The 18,784-nt window shown below is 42.1% G+C and overlaps 1 protein-coding gene across 1 annotated transcript in view; it reads left to right on the top strand.

Moving 5' to 3' along the window:
* The window catches only part of CTTNBP2 (cortactin binding protein 2), a 192,955-nt gene that overhangs the window by 24,674 nt on the left and 149,497 nt on the right, over positions 1-18,784 (top strand). The window contains 1 exon segment of the mRNA XM_006122544.4: positions 1,894-2,001. Coding sequence (XP_006122606.3) covers positions 1,894-2,001 — 108 coding nt within the window.

The raw sequence follows: 18,784 nt of genomic DNA on the forward strand, positions 1-18,784 counted from the left end.
ACAGGTTAAGTACAATTCTACTGGCCTTTACTCATACAATGAAATGATATTGTTCTTATTCCTCCCCTCCACCCCTTTCAAATGACTTGTAACCCAACCCCAGCCAAAATCTATCAGTTGGGCAACACAGCTCTGTTTGCTGGATACCCTAGGTCCGTGGTCACCAACAGGTCGATCACGATCGACTGGTCGATCGCGAGGCCTCGACCAGTTGATCGCGAGGCATCCTGTCCGCCCCGCCCCCATTTCCCTCCCACCCCTGAGAAGCCCCACTACCCACCTCAAGTGAAAATGGAGGTAGTATAGGCTTCCCGGGGATGGACAGAAGTCCCACAGTTTAGCGCCAATTCTGGAAGTAGTGCTAGCTGCTCTGCCGGGTGTACTGAGGGAGGGAGCATTGGCTCCCTGCACCGCACAGGAGGGGTGAGTCAGCCCCGGGAGAGAGGCGCACGCGGGGTTGGCCCCGGGAGAGAGGCGCACGCGTGCGCACAGGGTTTCCCTGCGCTGGGGGGGGGAGGGGTCGGCCCCAGGTCAGACACGCGCGGGGCTTCCGTGCACCGTGGGGGGGTCAGCCCCAGGGCAGGCACGCGCTGGTTTCCCTCTGGGGGGGGGGAATCCTGGGAGGAGGCAGATTCAGGGGACTCTCTGCCTCCACTGGCACCCCACTCTCCTGTCCCCACTCCCCTGCCACAGAACTCTGTCTCCACTCTCCGAACTCTGTCCCCACTCCCCCGTCCCCAGCCACAGAACGCTGTCCTCACTCCTCTGTCCCCACTCCCCCGTCCCCAGCTACAGAACTCTGTCCCTATTCCTATCCCCACTGGCACCCTGTCCCCAGCTTCAGAACCTGTCCCCACTGGCACTCTGTCCCCTGCTGCAGAACCCTGTCCTCTGCCCTCCCAGCACCCTGTTCCCTCTTCCCTGCCCCCAGCCACAGAACTCTGTGCCCACAAAATGTATAATTATAAATGCTTCATTTTAGATTTAAATAGCATGAATAAAAAACAGACCATTTATTTCATAACTATAAACACGTGATTTTAATTTTATATATCACATAATTTAAAAATAAACTGTTTATCAGAGTGTGTAAGTAAGGGCTGGGGATAGCAGGTGATGGACAGGAGGAGAAGAGAGAGGGCAGGGGTTCAAGGAAGGGGCGGGGCGGCAGATCTTTTCCTGTTCGGAGATTTAAAAAGTGATCTTGGGTGTAAAAAGCTCATCACTAGCTGTCAGGGAGAGCTCATTTTGACTTTGCTTACAAATCATAATTTGAAATTATTAGGTTGGCCAACATCACTAAAATGAATGCACTGACAGTGTGATAAAAAACAGCTGTATATGGAAGCTAGTCTAGTCTATGTTCATACTTTTCAAATCTATTATACTTTTTCAGACACACATCTTATAATACACTGTATATGCTTTTAAAGTGTGTATTAATGTTTCAATTTCAATTCAAATGTCCAAACAATCACTAAATTGGCATGTAACTAGTTCACAAAACTGGGGGAGGGGGGGTAGGGAAATCCCTGACTTTTGCTTAAAACTAAGTACATTCATAAGTCTTTACATGAGCTGGCTCTTTGAAAGAAAAATGATTTGAAAATAGCATGCTGAACTGGTAAACTCTTCATACTTCATCTTAACTAAAGAGAGAAAACTATTTGATACTTGCCTGTACCCTGATTTTTTTACAAATCAGATCATGTAAAATCATTGCAATGCAATAATAAACCTTAGGAAAACATGAGTGGTGGTAGAAATGCTGATAGACTTTGCAGCAGCAGAAATGAGCATCATCACACACTTTCTTTGTTGTTGTTGTTTTTGGTTTGCAGTTTTCTCTGTTACAGTAGTGCTTACATTAAATACTGTATTCATCTCTTACAGAAAAGAGAATTTGATGTGGATAATCTAAGCAAGCCAGAACTGCGGATGCTTCTTAGTGTAATGGAAGGGGAACTGGAAGCTCGAGATCTTGTAATTGAAGCCTTGAGAGTAAGTTACTGTTTGGTTGGTTGGTTGGTTTGTTTTTTGATGTCCTTCCTTACCCCTCTCTTAAGCAGGTTTGCAACACTCTTAGTAAAAAGGTATAAATTGTGATGTTGAGAACTGTTCTTACCTTACCACTCACAAAATGTATGGTTATTGGTTAACCATGGAAATGGTTATCCTATTACGTCCTTACTGTACACTCTGTGTTCTGTGATGTAATTAAAATCAACATTTGGAAAAATGTAGAAATACAAAATCAACATTTGGAAAAATGTAGAAATACAAAAATATTTAAGTGGTATGTTTTTAAGTGTGACTAAAAGTGTGATCACTTTTTAAAAATCATAAGTCATGAGATTAAAAATTGTTTTAAAGCAAACTGTTTAAAACTGAATCCAGTCGTCATTTGTTTTAGCAGTTTGGATGTAACTGGTATGTAGTGGGCATTGCCAGTTTTTCTGAAGTGGGAGTGGAGATGAAATAGGACGATCAGGTAGATGTAGAAAAAGATGTTTTCTACAGGATTTTTAAATAATTTATTCTTTGTATTCTAATAGCTACTCTAATAGCCCAACTTTGAGTAGGGCCTCATTGTGCTAGTATACTCATCTGTGTTAGGCTTCGTCTACACTGCCAGTTTTTTTTTTCTGCAGAAAATAGGCTAATAACGGTCTCATTAGCATAAATTGCTGTCTCTAGCATATTTTCTGCTGTTTCTTTTTGCACAATGGGTTTTTGTGCAGAAAATAAAACATTCGAGGCAATATGTTTTTAGAGCATTAGTGTAATTTATGAAATAATTTTGACTGTGGCTTTGAGGTACATGCACACTCAGAAATGCTTTGCCTTGTTTTGTCTTGCTGTTAGAATTTCAAATTTTATGTGCCCTGGTTGCCAAGTTAAGTTGAGCTAAACTAAAAATAGAAAAGTGAAAATAGGCTATTGGGCCCTTTTTTCATATGCATCCATGTCAATTAACTCTACTGCTTAGGCCCTTAAGGTATAATAATAATACACATGCCGAAAGTGTGTGCACGCGCGCACACACAGGCACGCAATATAAAAATTACAGTAGTGCACAATGTAGAATCCTAGAAATATAAGGCTAGAAAGGACCTCTAAGTCATCAAGTCCAGCTCCCTGTACTGAGAGAGGACCAATTAAACACCTGACAGTGATTATCTAGGTTTTATCTAATATGCTCTTAAAAAAGTCTAATGATGGGCAAGCCCACTGCTTGAGGGTTGGGAGCAAATAGGGCAATTGCCCCAGGACCCAAAGATCTAAAGGGGCCCAGAGTTCCTGCTACAGCAGCATTGGCAGTATCCAGAGCCTTGGCCCCTTGGAATTGCTGCCAGAGCTCTGAGGGCTGGGAAGGGATGTAGTAAGGGTTGACTGCCCTTGGCCCTGTCCCTTCTATGGGCAAAGAGCTGAGCTCCCTGCTCCCACACCTTGCTCCTGGGCCTTCAGGCAGTGGCTGTCAACCCCGATTTGTAATAGGGATTCCACAACCTCCATTCAAAACTTACTGCACTGCTTAACTACCCTTTATAATTCAAAAGTATTTTTTTCTTCTAATATCTAACTTAAATCTCCTTTGCTGCAGATTAAGCAAATTATTTCTTGGCCTACATTCAGTGGACATGGAGATTAATTGATCACCATGTATATATTTTTTGTAATTGCCCTTAACATATGTGTAGAATATCAGCTCCACCCTTCCTCCTCCCCCCCCCCCCACTCTTCACCTGTTGTCTTTTCTCAAGACTAAACGGGTCCAGTTTTTTATCCTTTCCTCATAGATCAGGTTTCCTAAACCATTCATCACTTTTGTCCCTCTCCTCTGGACTCTGCAGTTTGTCCACATCTTTTCAAAACCATGGTACCCAAACTAGGCACAGAACTTCAGGTGAGGTATACCCAGTGATGAGTAGGTCTTTTTTGCAGCTGCATCACATCTTTTGACTCATTCAATATGTGACTCTCTATAACTCCCAGATCCTCTTCAGCAGTACTACTGCATAGTCAGTTTTTCCTCATTGTAGTGTATATTTGATTTTTTTCTTCCTAAATGTAATACTTGTTTCTTATTCTACAATTTCACAATCATTATGAATTTTAATCTTATTCTGCAAAGTGCTAGTAACCTTCCCAGGCTGTCGTCAGTGCAAATTTTATAAGCATCCTCTCTACTCCATTATCTAATTTATTAATGAAAATATCAAATAGTGACAGACCCTATGGGAACCTGACTAGATGTCTTCCATTGTAACTGCAAAACGTTGATACCTACTCTTTGAGTACAGTGTCAGCCAGTTTTGCACACACCTTTATAGGAATTTTCTTGACATGCATTTCCATAGTTTGCTTATGAGAAGATTATGTAGGACTATGTCAGGGATTGGCAACCTTTGGCACTCAGCCCATCAGGGTAATCAGCTGGCAGGCTATGAGACAGATTGCTGACACAGAGCATCTGTAGACACCTCACCCGCTTCTACTCCCCATTCCCAGCTCCTAGTTGCTGGGAATGGCAAACCACAGTCACTGCAAGTTGGGGAGCATGCATCTGTGACAGTAAATGTCAGAAAAGTGTCTTATTGTGTGCCAGTTAATTACCCTGATGACCTGAGAGCCAAACATTGCTGACTCTTGGTCTATGTCTCAAGCTTTACTAAAATCAAGAAACATCACATCCATAGTTTCCCCTGCTCACCCCCATCCACTAGGTCAGAAACATGTCAAATAAGAAAATTAGGTTGGTTAGAGAATAACAATCCTGTTTTCCATTTGGAATATGAAGTAACTAAAATAGTTTTGAAAGATTTGCTTTTGTTGGCAGGTGAGGTTTTCTTTTTCTGTCAAAGACCCTCAGTTGTTACTCCTGAAGTTCGATTCAGTGTATTCTCATAAGTTCACAATCACTCCACCCTGATGTTCTGTTAGAGACTGTTTGGGCAAATGTACTCTGGTATCTGTGCTCTGTCACTGAACTTTTGAGCTGTTTCAATCTAGAGATGTTAAATTTAGATTAATTAACTAATTGAATAGTTGATGGGATTTCCATCAACTATTCAATAAGGTGTCTCCACCTTTGAAGTGTAGCAAGAGCTCTACTGGACTCTGGCTACAGTTAAAAAATGGAAGCCCATCAGGGAGCATGGGGTCAGCAGGGGGACTGGCCCCGCGCTCCCTGTGGAGCCTGAGCCTTTGAAATATACAAGAGCCCCACTGGGAAACTTGTACATTTTAAAAACAGAAGCCCCGCAGAGAGCATAGGCCAGTTTCCCACTGGCTCTGCGGTGCCTCAGCCTTTGAAATCCATTTCCCGCTGTGCCTCTGCCTCCCACAGAGATGGTGCTGGGGGAATTAGCTTTCAAGTTGGCTCCCCCCAGCACTGGCTCCTGCTTCCCCCTCCTTGTTGCCTCTCTGATAGAGGCAGCAAGGGGGGGAAACAACTAGTCACATCTCTAGTTGACTGTCCGATTAAGCCTAAGCTTTTGGATAGTCAAGTAGTTGCTAACATCCCTACTTCAATCCTGACTCCACAGTTGAATCATTTTTGCCTGTCAGTATCAAATGTGATTCTATTTATCATACATCATTCTTAACAGTAACTTGTTAGCCAAGATGTTTTGAGTACAAACCTTCTATTAAAGCCTTTTCTTTGATACTTGACTGGGCCAGTCACAATTACCTCGCAGTTGGAGAGATACTTGTGACTGAAATCCCAAGGGGCCGTGGTGAGATTGCAGTTTGCTCTAACTGAACAAAGAATCCCTAAAACTGATGATTATTTCTAATACTTAGATCCACGAAGCCAGCAACAAAACAGCTTGACTACGTCTACATTGGCATGCGCAAAATCTTGCCACCTGTCTACACTTGCCGCGAGATCTTGCGCAAGAACACTGACATTCTAATGTGTGAAATCAGTGCTTCTTGCGCAAATACTCTGATGCTCCTGCTCAGGGATAAGCCCTCTTGCACAACTGTTCTTGCGCAAGAGGCCAGTGCAGACAGGCAACATCAATTTCTTGTGCAAGAAAGCCCAATGTTTAAAATGGCCATCGGAGCTTTCTTGCACAAGAGAACGTCTACACTGGCACGGATGCTCTTGCGCAAAAGCACATCTTTTGCGCAAAGGCACGTGCCAGTGTAGATGCTCTCTTTACTCAAATACTCCTAATGCAAAAACTCTTGCGTTAAAGAGTATTTGCGCAAAATCTTGCCAATATAGACGTAGCCCTTCAGTAATAGCTTACTGGTAACTCAGACGCCCAAAACACAGTTCCCTTAAAGCAACCTAGGTTTGAGCTTCAACCCAACCAACTCAAATGTGAAAAGAAATTACTGAAAATCTTGTTCATCATGCCAGTCCCAAAGGATTGGATACATTGCCCACCAGGTTAATTAATATTCTTGACAATTAATTGCTGGCTTTTTTTTTATAACCTTATTATGCTTTAGGTGCTCTCAAAATTATTTTAAAAAAATTGTTCCGGTATCTGTGTACATTGAAGTTAAGCTGACTAGTTTATGATTCCGTGGGTCCTTTCTGTTCCCCTTCTTAAATATCAGAATTATATTTGCCCTTCTTCAGTCTTCTGAGGCTTCACCCATCCACTGAGTCTTCAAAGATCATTACTAATATTGACCAAATCAGCTAGTTACTATTCATCATAGAGTGTATATTTTTGTCAGGTTTTCCTAACTTGAATACATCTAACTTATGTAAATTCTCTAGTCTGTTCTCTTCATATTTTGACTTGCATATAATCGTTGATAATATTAATTGTGCTGAATATCTGGTTGCCAGTAACCTTTTTCAGTGAAGACTGAAGCAAATTATCATTAAACACCAGGCTTCTTGATACCATTAATTACCTCTCTCCTCCCTAAATAGAGGATCTACACTCTTTTTTCCCCTTCTTCTGATGTGTAAAAAATCCCCTCTTCTTATTGCCTCTTGTGTGTCTTGCTAGGTATAATTCATTTAGTCTCTTAGCCTTTTTGTTCTTATAAGCTTCTACTGTACTTTTGCACTTGTCCTTGGCAATTTCTTTTTTGTTGTTGTCATTCCTTTTTGATAATGATGGTGATTGAACCATATTGACTTCTTACAGTTCTTATTGCCTATCTTTTGCATTGAGAGGTGTGTGTTTTAATATTGTCTCTTTAAAAAACTATGAGCTCCCCTGAATTCCTTTATACTTTCTTCCCTTCCCCTCCACTAGTTCAGTTTTTGTGTAAGAACAATGGACTTTAAAAAGGACTTTTCTGATGGCTTTCATTCCTTCCTTTCCTTAGAATAATCAAATCTAACTTTTCATGTTGACTTACGCTGACATTTGTTTTCAATCTTCAGATTCACAGCCAATGCCGTGTTGTTAGTCAGAATTAAACTTAAAATGGTTGCCCTCAATTACGTCCTCCACTTTCCAGAACAAAAGATTGTCTCTACTGCTGTCTAAGAATGTATAGGATGTTTTGTGTCTTGCCATATTACTTTTACTTTTCCAATAGATGTCTGGGTTGTTGTAGTCTTGTTTGTTGGATAGTTCTGCTGTTCTAGAAATACCTAATCCACCATCTTCTATCTTGTTTGGTATCTAAAGTAGGCCCCTGTCATGACATGAACTCTGTTTTTCTACCCCCCCCCCCCCTTCATCTTCTGACTCTTGCCCCATCTGGCCCTAAAAACAAGTGTATCTTATTCTTTTTGTATAATTCAATGCCTCTTCACTTTTTTCCTCTCCTGTCTGGTACAAGCTCTACCATGCTGTAAATAAGCCTTTATGCCAATGTCCCAATCCTTAGATTTATCCCACCAAGTCTCTGTAATGCCAATTGTCATAACTGGGCTTATGTACTAATACTTCCAGTTCTTCCTGCTTATTTCCCATACCTCTTTTATTTGTAATTAGACATTTAAGATGTTGAGCATATTTCTCCCACTGTTACCATCTGGATTCTCCTTTGACTATTATAATTTTCCATTTAGCCATCTGTAAGTTACCTTTTTTTTTTATACTTGCCTGTGGGCTTTTAATAACTGCCTCTTTTAAATCTAGTTTAAACATCACCTCACTATGTTGGTAAATTGGTGTCCCAAGATTATTTTCCTGTTATAGCTCAAGTGGAGCTTATCTATTCCCAGCAGTCCTCCTTCCTGGAACAGCATCCCATTTTCATGCAAGCCAAAGCGTTCCTATCAACATCTACTCAGTCATACGTTCACCTCCAGCATGCATGTGGTTATAGGATGGGAATGCATTGTACACTAGGAAGTATTAAAATGCATCAGTCTAGTACAGTTGTAGAAGGGACAAAATAAGCGCAAGTACCAGTCACCTGTTGAGGCTGGTAGTTTATACATTACAGATAGCTCTGTTTTAATACAGCTGTTGACATGGGCAGAGAGAGTGATAATTCTATTTCGTGGAAGACTTGAATTCTTCAGATTTGGACTGAAAACCAAAAGTTTAGAAATTCTGTTCCCAGGCCTATGGTGGTAGGCTCTGGCTCAGAAGCAGTCCACTGGGCAGGCTGCCTGGAAGCCCTGATGGCCTGGCCTGCTGAGGAGCTGAGAGTCCAGGCTTCCTACCTGGTGGAGTGCTGGGAACCAGGGCAAGCTGGTAGGAAATGAGGTAGGTTTTGAAACTTCCCTGGTAGTCAAGGTTTCATCAGAGTTATGACAAACCTAGCATAGTCTGTGGAATGTTTTGATTTTTGACAAATTGGCAAATTCTGTCAGAACAAAAAAGGGTCGTCAACAGCTTTCCAGCCGGTTCTAGTGACCATTCTAAGGGTTGTTCCTCTCTGCCATAGTTTTCCAAGGTCCCTGCTGGTATAGGAATCAGGGTCAGCACGGTGGAGTACTCTGCTCTGTAACTCTGTTAGTACATAAATATGTGAAAACTGAATGGCTCAATGTATAGCCATTGATTTTTTTTAAAAAATTTAATCTGAATTCTGATTAAAACTAGTTATTCATAGTATACATTACGATAATGATATAGATGGTCCTTAACCTACATTTGAAATGGGAAGTGTAATTGCTTCTAGAATGGCATGCCTTTTTAAAAATGATTGACTAGGTGAGTGATGAGAAACTGTGTATGGCAGTCAGTTACTTTTTTTGTGGGACACTATTTTAATGATATCACTGAACCATTCTTTAAATGCTGTACTGAAAATGTGAAGCTCCTTCTATTATATTTCTATTTGAATGTAAAGCTCTTTCTATTAGTCTTAAATTGGTGTGATTATTAAGATAAAATTGGGGAAATATTGGACATACAGCAAAACTGAATTTATGAAAAGGTTGTGGTATATATTTTTTGTGATTAGATGGTCCTTTTGGTTTCAAATGAAAGGACTAGAAGGCAGACTTAATGCCATGGACACAAGTTTGTTCCTTTAAATTAAAAGTACAAAACCAATATATCTTTAAAAAAAATTGTCTTCTGGTAGCTTATGAAAATCAGAACTACTGCTGCAGCAAATAGAAGGGCCTTTGAATATTGAAAACTTATATTAATAGTCTGTGTTTTCTTTAGAAGCATACAAATTTGCCTTTTTTTAACCTCAAATTCTTAATGCTAGCAGTCAAAGCAGGAGTAGTAAGGAGCATAGTGGCTTTTTATTTGTCAAAATACAAGAATGATTTTAATAAAATGAATGTTTAACTACCATTTTTCTGCTAATTAGTACATGTTGTTGTTGTTGTGCTCTTCTTCCTTTTACAGCTATAATAGCTTAATTGATTGTACCAAAAATTTCTTCAATCTATTAATCTATTCAAAAGTGGAACAAAACTGAAGATAGGAGAGTGATAGAGATGTAGCTGTGTTAGTCTGGTGTAGCTGAAACAAAAGACAGGACTATGCAGCACTTTAAAGACTAACAAGATGGTTTATTAGGTGATATGCTTTTGTGGGCCAGACCCACTTCCTGAGGAAATAGGTCTGGCCCATGGAAGCTCATCATCTAATAAACCATGTTGTTAGTCTTTAAAGTGCTGCATAGTCCTGTCTTTTGTTGAAGATAGGAGGTTTTCCAACAGTGTATCATTCATGTTCTTGTTAATATTACTGTGGCAGTAATATTACAGTTTTATCTACAGTTTTATCTAATATTACAGAGTAATATATACAGTTTCATATGATTTAAGAATAATATGTATCATCTTAAAAGAACAGAGTATCTTTAAATTCCTACTATGCTGCTTTTTTTGAGAATCTAGATTAATAAAGCTTATTGATTCTTTGCTAAATCTATTGTCCTCCATTTTTGAGCAAAAGGTAAACACAGGGTAAGGCATAATGGGCAAGTTGTATCCAAACACTGTTTTGCATCCATGTATGTTGTTTAATTTTGTAAATACAATCTTTCTCTGTCTTTAACAGCCTTCTCATCCATAATACAAATTCAAATAATCAGTACTCCTCTATTCATTGTGTATAGTGGCAGTACCTTGACTAACCAACAGTACATCCTTCATTGCGTGAATGTACAAAAGCACTCAAACATACTGTTCTTCCCCTTCATTGGCTTATGCATGTCCATAATATGGGAGTATAGCATCTCTGATTTCTGTTGACTGGGTGTGTCCTGCTTCAGCTGTGACAGGTGCACTTTCTGGCTGAGTGTACTGATTCGGTAATCCATTACTGTCATAGGTTCATTCAGGGCAATTGGCTCATCTTTGGTTTCACAAAGATTGTGCAGAGCATAGCAAGCCACAATAATGCAGACAGCATAAATCATACCAGGGTCCAAGTGGGTATCAGTGGGACTTAAATCTGCCAAACATGCAATCAGGCAGAAAGTCCTGGCATTGTAAAATATTTCTTATGCAGCGCATGTTAATGTCTATAAATCTGCCTCTGAGGTCCATAAGAGTCTGTATAATAATATATTATCCCCAAGAAGCAGAGGAGGAAATTATGGGTGTAGTTTGGAAAGTCTATTCTCTCAAACTAGCAGTTACTTAAGGGATTTGTTTATGCTTACCATTTTTGGGTATAATCCTGCTTGATCACATCAGAATATGCCAAGGCCATCACATGACTCATAGCTGACTTTCCACATTGAACTGGTTAGCAACAGACCTATTTGAGGTAGCAAGTTTTCAGACAGTTATCCTGCCTCTGGACTGATATGACTATCTTCATATGTATCATAATCCTGGAGGATTGAGGCAAGATGCTCACAAAGCTCCAAAAATAAATATATATTTTTTCCCCATGCGAAAGCTCTGAAAGGTCATCCCAGGTCCACATGACAATGTGATCCAGACAGTCTGTTCTTCTAACTCTGCTCCAAAAGCACTGGTCTTCATCATGTAATCAGCAGCTCTACCAAGAGTCCTGAGCAGATCAGCCCATTTGTCTTCCACGTTTGTATTGTTGGAGTTCTCTTTTTCTCCTGCTTCATCATGAGCTCCTTCAGAAGCCTTTTGTGGGTCACCAGATGTGGCCAGAATGTCCACCAGGATCCTTCAGAAGCTCTGCCCACATCCTGAAACAGGAATGAAAGCTCAAGCAAAAGAAGCTCTTCAAAATGGTGTCTTTATGTTGCTGGGTCTGCTTGTTGGGAGTGTGTAGATCCAAAAGACAGCTCTGTAGGATCTGTTGGGAATTTGTCTACCCTGCACATTACAGCCTATCAAATCAAGATTGTTCCATGCTGCACCATAGGCAAAAGGCTAAAAGTGACTATATCTCTGGAAGATACTAGGAAGTCTGGGTTATGGTTGGTAGGACGTGAGTCTGCATACTGCAATGTGACTAGTGGAGGCCCCTGGTGTCAGGCTCAGGCCCAAAAAATTCTTTTCTTAGGGTTGGTATGCAATATGAATGCTCAAGCCCTGGGTTTTCAAACCACTTGCTGTAGACTTGAGTTCCACTAACTCCTGGCTTATGTTTTAATGTTCAGGTAGCCAGCTTGATGTTGTGGCTAAAACAGTTAATGGGAATCTTGAGTGGAGCAGGGAAATATTACCTCCTTTATTTGGCTCTGTTCGAATATTTTATCCACACATCAGAAAGGATATTGAAAAAGTTAAGAGCTCTTCCAATCTTTTAATGATTCTAAAACAGACACTCAAAGAGTTCAGTCGGTTTAGCTTTTTTAAAATAAAGTTCAAGGATAATTTGATTCTGCTAGCATGCAAAGATATTAAAAGTTCCAGTGGCTGGAAGTTGAAACTAAATGATTCAGGATAGGTGTAAGGTGCAAAAATTAGCAGTAAAATTGTTCCAATGCTTAATTAACCTATCAAGGGTTGTGCTGGATTCTCTATCACTCTGCATTTTAAAGTAGAGACTGGATGCTTTTCTAAAAGTTATTTTGTCCTATTTCAAATGTGAATTATTTCAAAGAAGTCATTGGCTGTGTTCTAGAAGAGATCAGAGTAGATCAGGCCTGGGCAAAATACGGCTTGCCAGCCCTGCATGCCACTCAGAAGAGGCCGTTTCTCTCTCCAAAACTGTGATCCTGGATGGGAGGGGGAAGGCTTCAGGGGTTGCCCCTAACCTCAGTTTCTGGCCAATATGAGTTTCCTGTTTGAATAACAGGCAGCCAAAAAGCACCACTCCCCCTCCCATCAGCTCAGTTATTCACACAAGCACATAGACAGGCAGGTTTGCTGGTTGGAAAATGTTTTAACCTGTGCAAACATTTTAGCTGGCAGGCAGGCAGGCTCGTTTGGCTGTTGGCTGGTAAGTCTCCTGGCCAGAGCCTGCCTCTGACATCACAGCCCTTCCCGTCCCCAACCCTCTGCCCCATACTGCTCCGATACCCCTCCCAGATCCGTCACACCAATCTCCTGCCCCAGATCACAATCCCCTCCTGCCCTAGGTCAAATTCCAAACAAATGCACCATGTCCCCTTCCCTAGATCACAACTGCCTCCTCAAACTCCCTCCCAGTCTCCATTCTTCCTCCTGTACCCCAACCCCTTATCCTAAGCTCCCTTCAGCACACAAGAACTCTTACCTCCTCCATTAATATCATGGAAGAGTGAGACCCTCGACCACTTTCCAAAATCTTGAAGTGGCCCTTCATCAAAAATTATTGCCCACCCCTGAAGTAGATGATCACAATTATTCCTTTGGTCTGAAAATCTATGAATATGCTAGGATTATCTCTGGGCTGTTCATTACTTCTCAGTTGAAGCATTTTGTCTGTCTTTTGGAAGTGTGGGTTCAGACCACAGCTAATGTTGTATTCAGATTTGCATTTAAAATACGTTATTTGTTTATGATCAGAAAAATTTACCTGAACATGATGAATTTTGTGGTAAACAGCAACTTTTCTCACTATAATACATACATCAGTTTCAAACAGTACTATACTAATGAGCACTGGGGAACTTTATTACATTCCAGCATGATTAACGTGCCATTTAGCATGCAACATACTAGCATCCACATCCTGTGGTGTGGCACTGTGTGCATAAGCCATGTGTGACCTTGGACAAAACACTCCATTTTATCATTAAAATATGGATTAGTACCTGCCTGCTTTTTAAAGGAGTCAATGAAGCTTAATATTTTTGTAAAGTACATTTCAATACTTGGATAAACTGATAGTGCTAGTGTTGTTTCCTAAGAAAGGAGCAATAAAGAATAAAATGCCATAGTTACTGCTGATTTTCCCATTTAATTAAGTCATTTGCAATTATTCCTTTTGAGGCTTTTTTTTAATATCAAACGTAGCTGGAAGTCAGTTTAATGTTATTAGTGCCTTTCTAATTTCTTTTGTCTGTGTAAGTCTCCATAGGTGGTAAATGAGTTGGAATATGAAAACAAATTTGCATTTTACCTGATGCTATGATGTACAGTAATTAAATAGAGCACAAGAGAATAATGACTTTTACTATAATGGATAACATGTTGATTTCTGGGGAAAATTACCATTATGGATTTATTGCAAATATAACTCAAACGTTGGTGCCTGAAGGGACCGTCATGATCATCTAGGTGGACCAGCTCACAGCAAGCTGTAGAACCTCTCCCACACTTTTCTGTAAGGCTACGTCTACACTGGCCCCTTTTCCGGAAGGGGCATGTAAATTTCAGCAGTCGTCGTAGGGAAATCGCGGGGGATTTAAATATCCCCCGCGGCATTTAAATAAAAATGTCCGCCGCTTTTTTCCGGCTTTTAAAAAAGCCAGAAAAGAGCGTCTAGACTGGCCCTGATCCTCCGGAAAAAGTGCCCTTTTCCGGAGGCTCTTATTCTCACTTTTTCCGGAGGATCGGGGCCAGTCTAGACGCTCTTTTCCGGCTTTTTTAAAAGCCGGAAAAAAGCGGCGGACATTTTTATTTAAATGCCGCGGGGGATATTTAAATCCCCCGCGGATTTCCCTATGACGACTGCTGAAATTTACATGCCCCTTCCGGAAAAGGGGCCAGTGTAGACGTAGCCTAATAGTACCACAATTTCTGGCTGAGTTACTGAAGTTTTTATAACATGATGGATTCTTTGTAACCCAAAGTCATTACTCCATTTACTCTAGTTGAAACCTGTATGTGGTCTGCACCACTTGCTGTAGAGGAAGGCGCCCCCGCCCCCCCAAAAAGCCTATTTGACCAGAGGGGGGGGGGAAATCCATCCTGACCCCACAGAGAGCAATCAGTTGGACCCAAGTTAGCAAAACCCACCAACCAGACACAGGGGGAAGGACTGTCTGTAAAGACTCCGGGCTCTCCCTATCTAGTATCCTACCTCTGACCAGTGAAGGTATTTACTACTAGTAGTTGCAGATGGGTCACATGCCATTGTAGATAGCAGTATCCTACCATCAAGCTTGGTCTTGGAGCCAATTGGGTTTTTTTATCCTCTTGGAAGGCTGTTCTGGAACTTCACTCAGTGGATAGTTAGAAACCATTGCCTAATTTCAAGCTTCAACTTGATGGCCAGGTTATAATAATTTAGCCTTGTGTCCATGTTGGCACTTAAAGAACACTCCTCCCTATCTGGTACTTTGGTGAATTTATGGAGAGAAATTTTATCTCCCCTCAGCTTTTTTTGGGGGGTAGGCTATACAAGCCAAGTTTTTTTTAAGTCTCTTATCATAAGGTAGTTTTTCCATTCCTCGAATTATTTTAGTAGCCCCTCTCTGCACCTGTTCCAGTTGAATTCTTCTTTCTTAAACATAGGAGACCAGAATTGCGCAAAGTATTCCAGATGATGTCTCACCAGTGCCTTGTACAATGGTACAAATTCTTCCTTATGTTTTCTGGAAATACCTAACCTGATGTATCTTAGGACTGCATTAGCCTTTTTCTCAGTTGCATCACATTGGTGGTTCATGGTCATCCTATGATCAAGCAGTCCACCTAAATCTTTCTCTGTTGCTTTCAATATGTGTCCCTGTCTTAAAGCAAACCTTGTTAGTCCCGATCTGCATGGTATTGCACTTTGCACTATTTCTCTTTCTTCTGTTTTCTAAGTTCAGATTTTCTTGCATGCTATTCCTCCATGATGGTATTTTTGTGTCATCCACAAATTTTATTAACACACACCCACTTCTTATTCCAATGTCATTATTGAAAGTCTCTCTATATAATTTTAGAGTGCACCTGTCTGAGAGTCTGTTTGTTCAAGAACTCCTCCTAAACTGTAAGAGCTAGGGCCACCAAATTCGGTATTTAGCTTCCTCTTCTAACTTTAAGCAAGGACAAGGTTTGATTGAGCCAGGACAACTGGAAGCCCTGAGAAAGGGACTGTTTTTCATATCCTGCAAAGGGAGGGGCTGCTGTTCAGAGGGATGTGATGTGAGAGAGACTACTGGGGCATTGATCCCACAGAGCGCTATCCTTCGCACTGTCTCCTTGGGGCAGCTGTACCACAAAGGGAGTGGCCAGTAGGACTGGGAATCCGCCATCTTTCCTGCCAACACATTGAGTAGGTAACCTCCCTGCTCCAAATCCTTCCCACCCCCAGCCATTGGCCACAGCACTTGAGGGGGGTGGGAGAGGCAGGAAATGCCCCTGGTGGCCATGGGTGGGCTGGAAGGAGAAAAAAGGCCTGTACTGGTGAGACACCCTCCCCCCTGCCTTAAGCCCCTAATTACCCTTCACTCTTGCACTTTCCCACCCCTTCTCCTAGCCTTCTGCACTGTCTGCTTTCAAATTCAGCGATAACTGGGCCCTACCATTGTTAGCAGCACTCGTCTGCCAATCTATATCTGGGAAATTAGTCTCTCAATCAAAGAGTTCCAAGTAGAATTTATTTAATTAAATTTATTGAAGAGTTGTCAATCCATATCTAGATTGGATCCTGGGGGGTTGTAGCATATCCCAGGATTTTAATCCAGACATACGGTGTTAACCATTCCATCATTTCTAATTTTCTTCAGTCATTCAGTCGATCTCATCATTAATATATAGTGCAACTCCACCATCTTGATTTTATATTTTCCTCAACAGCACCTACCTTTCAATACTTGTACTTTAATCACAGCTAGTATTCCACCGTGTTTTTTATTATTCCTATAATATCTGGTTTCACTTCCTGCACTGATAGGTCTAATTTTTCTATTTTCTTACCTAGGCTCATTGTATTGATATCTAGAGATAGCATAACTGTTTCTGTTTGGCTTTCCCCAGGTTCTTCACCCTTTTAGGGACAATCATTCTACTGCTAGAATTGCCTACCTGGTTATTACAATCAGTGGTGTTTCTGCTGGTGTCCATTCTTCTGCCTTCTGCTATTCCTTTCTCTCATACTGTCTCCTCTTCATTTTCCTTCTGCTCTGTATTAGAATCAGACATGAAGATTACATGAATACTTTCCAACAGTCTCCCTCAAATTCCTAGGTGGGTTTTTTTTAACTTTTAAAAAAATTAGTTTTGCCAATCTCTTAAGACATCTATTTCCCTCCCTCCATCCCCTCCCCCCCACCCCGGTGGAGTCTATCACATGAGAACAATCTTCTGTAAGTGGAAATTCCCAGTGGTTGAACATCCCAAAGCCCTCATCATAGCACCATTGCCTGAGGTGTCTGAGCATTGTAATCTTGTTTCACCCTCATTCTCTTCCTCCTAGATATAGGCAGAATGTACTGAAGATCACTTGAGCCGCCACCTCTTTAAAGTGTGTTTTGCCATATGACATAGTCTAGGATGCATTAACAGATGTGTTGTGAACAAGACCTGAGAAGTCATTCTTCGGCTTTACTCTGCACTGATTAGGCCTCAGTTAGAGTATTGTGTTCAGTTCTGGACACCATATTTCAAGAAAGATGTGGAGAAATTGGAAAGGATCCAGAGGCCTTTCTGCACGGTGCGGGGGGAAGGTTAGGCGACCCGAGCTTGCGCAGCTCCAACTGTGCAGGCAGTGCTCTCTGCCTTGGGACTCCCTGCACACTCCCCCTCCCCTTGCTCTCCCCCCCCTCCTCTCCCCCCCGGCAGGACGGCATTGCGGAAGTAAGTTGCTGGAGTGCAACAGCCCCTGCTGTTCAGGCAGGACGCATGCCAGCTGTTTGGGGAGGGGAAGTGCAGTTGCGCACTTCCTGGACCCTAGAGGTGCTACAGGATTGCCAGGTACTGGTCCCAACTGCCCCTGTCCCATGCCCCCACCAGCACTGTCTGCAGCACCTTGCCACCCACCCCAGCAGCCAGCACCACCCTGTTCCTTGTCCCAGCCCCCTGCTACCCACCCCAGTGCCTAGCAGGACCATGTCCCTGACCCCCAGCACTTCGCCACCTGTGCCAGCAGCACTCTTTCCTCGGCCCCAGCACCCACTAGGCCCCTGTCCCCACCAGCACAGTTGGGACCACATTAGTGAGGCTTGGTCGTTTTGAAGGGGTTTTTTTTCTTTTTTGCATCTCACTTGTGTGGCCCTGGCTGAGTTTTCTGTGGGTCAGTGACCCTTGACTCAAAACAGGTTCCCCACTCCTCTCATAAATAAAGACAATGCTAAAACCTTTTGACTTTGACATATTTTATTTTAAAATGAAGCCTGGCCAACATGCCCCCAATTGGGTCCAAATCCCCATCTCACTGCAGCATCATAACACTCCTGTACCACTGACCCAAAACCTGAGCCTATCATACACTGGAGCCCCCATCCTGAGCCTCTTACATCCTCAAACTCTTGCATCCCCACATCCTCAGTCTTCTGCCACAACACTCCTGCACCATCCACACATCACAAATCAGTGTCCTGAGCCCATCATACTCACAGCCTCTTTGCTCTGAGCTCCTCACATAGCCAACCCAAACTCCTGCACCCTCACATCCACAAGCTTGTGACTTGCTCAGCACTCTAACCTTCCACCTGAGCCCAGCACTTCCACCTGAGCCCAGCCTGGAGCCCCCTCCCCGAGCCAGCATCCCCTTCTGCATCCAAATTTCCTCCCAGAGCTTGTACTTCTCTCAGAGGATGGGGCCTCAAAGGGGTGGGGTCTTGGGGAAGGAATGTGATTTTCATGCATTGGTGGGTTCCCCTCTTTGCTTTCTTTCTTTCTTTTTTTTTTTTTGCTTGAGGGCTTCCTTGAAATTCTGAAAAGCTGAAAAGGGTTGTGTGGCCAAATAAAATTGCAAAACACTGGTCTAGACAGTATTGGGTCATGCCATGAGGGCAGGGGATTGGACTCAATGACCTCTCGAGGTCCCTTCCAGTCCTAGTATTCTATGATTCTATGATAGTCTGATGCATTCCAGTGAGAATCTAGCAATATCCTTGTCCTTCATGAGGGAACAAATCATCAGGGTTTTTTTTTCCTTTTCCCATTAGGATCCTCTTCAGCCTCAGGTCCACATCTTGTATC

Source organism: Pelodiscus sinensis, chromosome 1, assembly GCF_049634645.1.
Source record: "Pelodiscus sinensis isolate JC-2024 chromosome 1, ASM4963464v1, whole genome shotgun sequence".
NCBI lineage: Eukaryota > Metazoa > Chordata > Testudines > Trionychidae > Pelodiscus > Pelodiscus sinensis.